We start from the raw sequence: 8,423 nt of genomic DNA, 5'->3' as shown, positions 1-8,423 counted from the left end.
AATTAAATGTAATCATTTAAATGTAATAGTTTAACACAGTAACAGTTTTCTAATTTTTATACATTTTATTACCATTGCATGTTTTTCAAATTTAGAAATTATGCCACACGTTACTGCATTTTAAATGCAGTAATAAAAATTATTTTAAATTCACTAATATTCTCTTCTCTGCTTCTTCAGAGAAAAACTTCTCTAGCATTATCATACCTTCTCTCTTTTAACTTTACTTTTTACTTTTACTCCCTTTATATTTTTATTTTGTAATCTTTAGGATTGTTATATCAAGAAAGTTTAGTCTTAAGATCTAAATAATCACAAATGACAATAAATAAGACAGGCAATACAGAATAGAAAGCAACTAAGAAAAAGGAAAGAACCTTAGAAAAATGATAATGAAAGTTAAAAATGATTTTCTAATGTAAGAACCAAAGAAAGCCTTAAGCAATAAAAGCCAGAAACAAAAAGTAAAACTTAAAATTTTAAATTTCTATTCAAACTATCAAAAAAAAAACATACATCAGATCAGGGTCTTTACAGACAACTTATTGTTGTGAAGTCACAAATTAACTCCCCTACCCACCCCCTCCAATAGATAAATATATCAAAAATATCATTAGATTACAAATTCCAAAATGCCATAATGTCTATATACTGAGATTCACAGTTTCTGGATTTATTTTTCCACCACTTAAACTGTGGATCATCGCTATCATGTGGGAGTGTTTGTTCAATTCCTCTTGCTGAAGTTTCACCAAGGACTCTTTCTCTTCCAAACGACCTTCTAATTGTGCCTTTTGAACCTCTAGAGAGGAAGCCTAAGGAATTGGGGTTGGGGGAGGAGGAATAATTAAGAAGAAAAATAACTTTAATGTTTTCTCTATACATATACTTTAAGATGCTTTTATTTTTTATTTGTACAACAACCATTTCAAGAAATACTATAAATATTATACTTCAGTTAATTCAATTATATGGTGGTTTAAAACGAAAAATCATTAAACAATATAATACAAATTGAGAACACTTTCATCTTGTCTTAAGTTAATGCCAGCAGCTGAAATTTTGCAGAAAATACTACACACTACATATTAAAATTACTAATAAGATAATCACATTAAAGCAGAACCAGAAAAACTATAAATGTGATACTAAATTTTATGCCTCTTCCATTACTCAGTAGTGGTGGTAGATCAGTCTTTCAATCCTAGTCTGTTCTCATCTTTCTGGTAGTAAACAGGCCAGAAAGTACAATTCATAGCTAGCACTCAAGCTACGCAACCATGGTAATATAGAAAAAACCCTGGACTCAGATTCAGAATATATATCTGTTGATTCAGGTATTAGCTGTGTGACTTTAGTAAGTAACCTCAGACTCAGTTTCTTCAGTTGTAAGTTGAAAATATTTATTAATATTAACATATTATATAATATTTGTTACAGTGAAAATTATACAGCTACCTATGTATGACATCAAATACTGGTAACCCCTTTCCGTATTCTTTGCACACTTGAAAATAGTAAGTGCTGACACAAAGTATCTGTTTAATAACTGCTTAACTATTTTAGAAAATATATTATGAAAACCTCGTAACAAATGATACTCAAGCTGCTTTGAGATCCTAATATCTTCTAAAGAATTTGCTGAAGAAACAGTACATTCATTTATCCATATTTACCCTTTTCACAACAGACTTTTTCATTTTACTGCAAATGAGAAATGGAACAGATTCTTACCTTAATGCTCAGCTCCTTTCTTATCTGTTCTGTTCTGCTTAATTCTTTTCTAAGGGTATCAATGGTTTCTTCCTTATCTTCCCTTTCCTTTTGTAAGGTTTTAATCTTTTCTTCTTGTACTTTTGTTTTCTGATGCAAATCTTAGAAAAAAAAGTCAAGTATATACTCAGAGGTCTTACACTGACTACTCTGAAATGGTTTAGTAGCTACTATAAGAGTAAAAGAAAAATAACTAGAACAATGAAGAGAAACTTCTTTTTTATAACAGTATTCTATAGAAAATACCTTATGACAGTATTCTATAGAAAATACCAAATCTCCATGTCTTTCTTCCATCCTCTGTTCTAAATATAACATGCTATATAGGAGAAGGACAATCCTCAGAGTGTAAGGGTTAGAAAAGGGAGAGCTACAACTATGAAAAATTATATAGGTAGGTGCCTGCGCTCTAAGGCAAGTGAGAACAAAAATGTTTTTCTGGATCATTTTAAATATACCATTAAGAAGCTAGTAACAAAAAGTTACCTAATACTGCCACCTGCTGTTATGTTCCTTAAACTTTTTTTTATTTTGAAAAGGGCAATCCATAATCCTAAATCATTTAACGAAGGAACAGAAAACCAAATACTCCAAGTTTTCACTTCTAAGTGGGAACTAAACATTGAGTACACATAGACATAAAGATGGAACTAATATATACTGCAGACTAGAGTTGGCAGGGGGTCGAAAATTACCTATTGCTACCTATTTGGTACTATGCTCACTACCTGGGTGATGAGATCCATATCCCAAACCTCCGTGTCATGCAATATACCCAATGTAATAGACCTGCACACATGCCCCTTGAGTCTAAAAGTTGAAATTATAAAGAAACTAAATTAAATTAAATGGGCAATCATCTCTTTCTTTTTTTTCTTTGAGACAGTCCTGCTTTGTCACCCAGGTTGGAGTGGAGTGGCATGAACATAGCTCACTGCAGCTTTGATAACCCAGGTTCAAGTGATTCTCCAACTCACTTTAGCCTCATGAGTAGCTGGAACTACAGGTGCACACTACCACACCTGGCTAGATTTTTGTATTTTTTGTAGAGATGGAGTTTCACCATGTTGCTCAGGCTGGTCTCAAACTCCTGAGCTCAAGAAGTCTACCCATCTCCATCTTCCAAAGTGCTGGGATTACAGAAGTGAGACACTGTGCCTGGCCAATTTCTTATAGTTCCTAAATTTAAAAAATGTACTGCTTTTTCAGCTTGATCAAACTGAACTGCTTTTGTGAAACATTATGTCAAGAAAAGGGAAGCCATTTCAAATGTGATTTAAGGTTTAAAACAATAAGGGAAGTAGAAAATAAAAAAGCAAGCAAAACCACTCATGCTTCCAAAACAAATACATTAAAAATTGACAATGTATTAAATAAGAAACCACTTACTTGCTAGCTTATGTTCTCTGTCTACTAGCTGATTCTGTACTTCTTTTCTCTGTTCTTCTTTCTCTATTAATTGGGCAATACTTCTGAAGTTATAAAAAAAATGGAAGAAAACATTAATGAACCATATGCCATCTGTAACTTTTTTCCCCAAACAAGCACTTTGGGAGGCCAAGGTGGGCAGATCACAAGGTCAGGAGATCGAGACCATCCTGGCTAACATGGTGAAAACCCATCTCTACTAAAAACACACACACACACAAAAAGTAAGGTCTCGCTCTGTCACCCAGGCTGGAGTATAGTGGCATGATCTTGTGCTCACTGCAACCTCTGCCTCCCGGGTTCAAGTGATTCTCCTGCCTCAGCCTCCTGGGTAGCTGAGATTACAGGCACCCACCACAACACCCAGCTAATTTTTGTATTTTCAAAAATACAAAAATACAGAGACAGAGTTTCACCATGTTGGCCAGGCTGGTCTCAAACTCCTGACCTCATGTGCTTCACCCACCTCAGCCTCCCAAAGTGCTGGGATTACAGGTGTGAGCCATCACGCTCGGCATTTAAAACAAAATTTCTAAGAACAGCAATTGCCTGTAAATTCCACCAAATATATATCTTATATCTAAAATAAGTGACAATTCTATTAATTTTATCAATAAAAAACAATGTTCTATATAAAGAGAATCATTTTGGTTTTGAAAAATCCCACATATTCAGAATATAGAACTAGAGATTTTACTTTTCATTTTGTTCCTTGAGTGACTCATTCAACTTTTTCACTGTCTCAATGTGTTTATTCAGAGAATCACATGTGATCTGTAAATCTTTATTCTTCTTTTCAGTACTTTCATTTCTGAAAAGACAAGAAAATGGGTTGGCATCATTATGGAGGAAAACATATGAAGAAGAAAAGAAACTCAATAGTGTTTTCCTTACTATTTCTTCTAACCAAATTGCATATGCTAGAAGAGAAGGAATGTTATGAACAAGCAGGACATAAACAGAATTTGATCAACTCTAAAAGGCAGTAAATACATGTTTTGGTTGACAGATGTAGTAAAAATTACTATGAGATAGAAATGTGTGGGGCATTAATCTCTTATTTATGGACATAAAGCCTTATTTTACAGATGATATTGCATTACATAATTTGCTATAAATAAGTTTAGGGTTCTACATTTGTCTCTTTAAAACTCTGCATCTAATAGTCCTATTTATTTTATCTGCAAAGTAAACACAGAAAAAAATCCTTTCTAAAGTGATACTTTGATACTCAACTACCATAAGCATAAAATGTCCTTTTTATTTCACTAAGTACAAAGATTTTAAAAAAGCAACCCAAAAACCAAACCAAAACAAACAAAAAAAACCAGTAGCCAAATTTGGCTAGCAGTTTTTGTATCTAATCCATACAGAAATTTCAACAATCTGAGTTTGAGTACCTGTAGACAGTCCTGACCATTACAAATGACTTTTTCCCCAGCCGGCTTCATTTACATGTTATCCATTTGTCCATTCAAGGAATTTCACCTTCTGGCCCCTAAATCACTAGCTGGAACATAAGCAGGTCTTAGAAAACAAGTATTTTTCTTGGACCCTGCCTATCTCTTAGGTTCTCTATGTGAGGCATAGCAGGGACCTCCTTTTTAGGAGGTCTGAGGACCTCAAGCTGGAAAATAAAGGAAAATCCTGAGTTCATTCAAGGGAAATTCCAGGGACCTAGCTAGTCTTAGAAGTAAATAAGTAACTTGTTAAACAGGAAGGTATTAGTAGCCTAAATCAATAGTTAACAAACTTAAGAGTACCAGAGACTTGATTCTTTATAGAACTTGAAGAAAACAACTTAACACATGTCCCTGAGTTGTATTTCAGAGACCCGGGCCCTCACTGAGGAACCCCACTGACCAGATCCATTGACAAGTAGACCTCAGATAAGGGGGAAATGAAGGCTGAATTTTAACCACTGTTCTTTGTTCTAAGTTTCTTTCTCAGGGTCTTGAACAAAGTCACTCTCCCTAGCTAGTTCACATTTTTCTACTGACCCTAAATTTTTAAACAAAGCTGCTCTTCCTTAACCAACTGCAAATCGAAAAATCTTTGGGTCTACCCATTACGTGTAAGCCCCTGCTCCACAATATCCTCTCCTTTAAACTTAAACCAATGTGTAACCTTTTTTGATTTATGATTTTTGCCTGGAACTTCCACTTTCCTGAAATTTACTCTTGTCTTTAAAAATCCTTGCTTGCAAGCTACTGGGGGGGGTCAAGATTTGAGCATTTGGCTGCCTGGTCCTCCCTGCTTGGCACCCTGCAATAAAAGCCTTTTGTTCTATCACTGCAAACCTTGGTGCAGACACCTGGTTTTACTGTATTGAGCAAACGGACCCCATTTCAGTTCTATAATGTATTTTCTTCACTGCTGAAGTTCTCAACCTGGCTTATTGCTAATACCACACTTTATCAGTGGTGCCTCAAACAATCAGACTTTGTAAAAAGTTGTTGGGGAAAATATCCTACTAAAAAATTACTTTGTCATCATTTTCTAGATACTATTCATTTCTCACCCTTCATTATTATTGATGGGCAAATAAGCATATGTACCGTGCCAAGCTAAAAATTTCTGTACCTAAAAATTTCTGTATGTAGCAGCATAGAACAATCTTAAAATAAAAAGTAATAAACAAGTTCCCCCAGAGTGCTTTTACTTTTATTGGTTGGTAGAAAATACATAATTGTTCCTGGTCTTCCCTGTAATTCAGAAGTTTTACAATTGGCGTAAAAAGATAAAGAGTTTATAAGGGAGGGAAAACCAATCACACTTTGTTAGTAGGCACACAAATTGGTACAGGCTGAGCAACACTAATTTGAAAATCCAAAATCAGTCTAAAATCAAAAGTACTCCAAAATATTAAACTTTTTGAGTGCTACCATTGTGTTCAAAAAGGATACTCAATCTGTATCACATTTTGGAGGAAAATTTAAAAATATCTATCAAAATATTAAATATACATACCCTTTAACTTAGCAATTCACTTATGCAAACTTATTCTACAGATATAATCACACATGTAAGTAAAACTATAATCAATGACATTAAGAGATGAGTTAAACACACCTAGATTTCCATTCTATTAGGCTGAATGATATGAAATTGCCAATATTCAACTACTTTTGATCTGCAGAAATGACCATTCAACCTAATACTAATTTGACAACTAAGTTTATTTAAACATTATTAATGAAGTGCCTAACTATGCAGCAAGCACTCCTGCAGGCCCTAGGGATTTATCAGTAATCAAAACAGACAAACTTGTCCTTGTGGAGCTTATCTCCCAAATGACTGCTGACTGTATGAATACATAAAAGTCAACTGGAAAGACCTGTATTTTGTTTCTAACATTGATATTGAGTTTGAGGAAGCAACACTTCATTTCATAATGACTTAAGTTTCTTGATAATTACTTACCTTATGTGTTATCAGAATACATGAAATGCTTACAAAGGATTTCCGGGTCTCAGAAAAAAAATGCTGTTTGTTCATTCTAGATTCTAACCTTACACAGAAGATTTTACTTTATTTACCTCTGAAGAAGTTCCATGTAGGATTTTGTCAGTATTTCATGCTCTTCAGCCACAGACTCTAACTTCCTATTATGTTGAAAGAGATGCTCAATATCACTCTGGGCTCTTTCTGATTCAACTTGCTGTGCCTTCAGCAACACACTAAGCTCTTCATTTTTTTTCTCAACTTCTCTCAACATACTAGCAAGTGTCCGTGCCTTAAAAAAAAAAAAAAAGAACTTAGACTTTTCCATCATCTATATCATATGTTCACCACATACCTAGAATTTAAAAGTTTACTAAGTAACTAATAAGCTGGTATCTATTGGGTCATGCAAAGCTGTATTAGTTATATATACTTAAGACTTTACTTCTAATAAGTTGGATACTGTTATGATTTTTTATTTAATACATTATCTGATAAAAACAATCTCACTATGATCAAATTAATGGAAATGGATACAACTGCAGCAACATGAAGGTAGTACTACATACAGTATTCAATTAAAAAGGTATGGTCCTCAGAGGTAGCCATTAACACTAAACTGCTAAGTGTGCACACCATCAGCATTCTCATTTCAGGTGAGAATTAGGAACAAAATCTTAACGACATCACAGATGCTTAATCAAACACTTAAAATTAAGCTAGTATAATCAAGGAATGTAACCTGTACCATAACCTGCATGTATTTATTATGTGATATGAAACACTAAAAAAGCAGAAAAGTCACTAGAATAAAAAAACTCGGTTCCCTCCAGCCCTTTGGACTTTATTTTAGAATGCTAAACAAAACCCTAAGCCCTTCTCTGTTTTTATGACTTTGTAAAGAAGCTATATCCAGTTATTTAGTACTATTTTTATAAGAAACTTTTCCAGTAACATGGATAAAATACTAAACTCTCTAATAAAATATAAGACATGTCCAACAGACAGATAATGTAAGAATGTGCTATACGAGAGGGAAAAATTATTTTAATATCACTAATGTTCTTTCTTGTAATTTGTGACAAATTCAACATACCAGTTAAGACAAATGAAACCATGTTAAAATAAGAAAAAAAGAAATAAATATGGGGAAAAAAAAGAATACCATTATTCTGAAAATACTTAAGAGGCATTTTACTAGTCACTCATTTTGATGCATCTATCAAAAGCCAGGAACACTTTATTATAATTCATTCATTATAAATAATATCAAGTTGTATAGATTCCATTTGTATCTGCTGGTAATTTCATATTGCTGCAGTAAGTTCACTCTTAAGGTATACATTATATATGTACATAGTACAATGCCAAATTCACTGAGATTCTATAACGTGCCAAGTGCTATGCTTGGGCCTGGAGCGATAGAAGCAGTCTTTGATACCATGAGTGGTGGGATAAAAGAATTTCCACACGGTTTGAAAAATGTTATTGAGAGATAAGCATAGGTTTGATACACAGAGGAAGGATCGTCAAACATATCTGTGGGAAGGAGACCAGAGTAGGCTTCTGGGTAATGGGGGTATTTTAACTGAAATCTGAAGGATTATGAGTTAGGCAGAAGAGAGGAAAAGGTGTTCCAGACATGGTAAGTCAAGGAAAGTCGAGGAAATACCAGAATACGTCAAGTTCCAGAAAAAACAAAGTAGCCTAACATGGTTGACTGCAAAGAACGCGCAGAAATGAAAGATGTGGGTTGAGGACTATGTAGTTAGATTCCT

At 33.9% G+C, this 8,423-nt stretch overlaps 1 protein-coding gene across 1 annotated transcript in view; it reads right to left on the bottom strand.

Moving 5' to 3' along the window:
- Window positions 1-465: 465 nt before the first annotated feature.
- Window positions 466-8,423, bottom strand: part of CIP2A (cellular inhibitor of PP2A) — a 39,167-nt gene continuing 31,209 nt past the window's right edge. The window contains exons 17-21 of the mRNA XM_033211362.1: window positions 6,741-6,937; window positions 3,899-4,012; window positions 3,163-3,245; window positions 1,735-1,874; window positions 466-815 (exon numbers count right to left, since the gene is read on the bottom strand). Of these exons, the coding sequence (XP_033067253.1) occupies window positions 645-815; window positions 1,735-1,874; window positions 3,163-3,245; window positions 3,899-4,012; window positions 6,741-6,937 (705 nt within the window). The 3' untranslated portion in view covers window positions 466-644. The remainder of the gene's footprint in view (window positions 816-1,734; window positions 1,875-3,162; window positions 3,246-3,898; window positions 4,013-6,740; window positions 6,938-8,423) is intronic.

Source organism: Trachypithecus francoisi, unplaced genomic scaffold (genome assembly GCF_009764315.1).
Source record: "Trachypithecus francoisi isolate TF-2019V2 unplaced genomic scaffold, Tfra_2.0 Lachesis_group0, whole genome shotgun sequence".
NCBI lineage: Eukaryota > Metazoa > Chordata > Mammalia > Primates > Cercopithecidae > Trachypithecus > Trachypithecus francoisi.
Note: the sequence above shows the minus strand (reverse complement) of the source record. Positions and strands in the feature narration are given on the sequence as shown.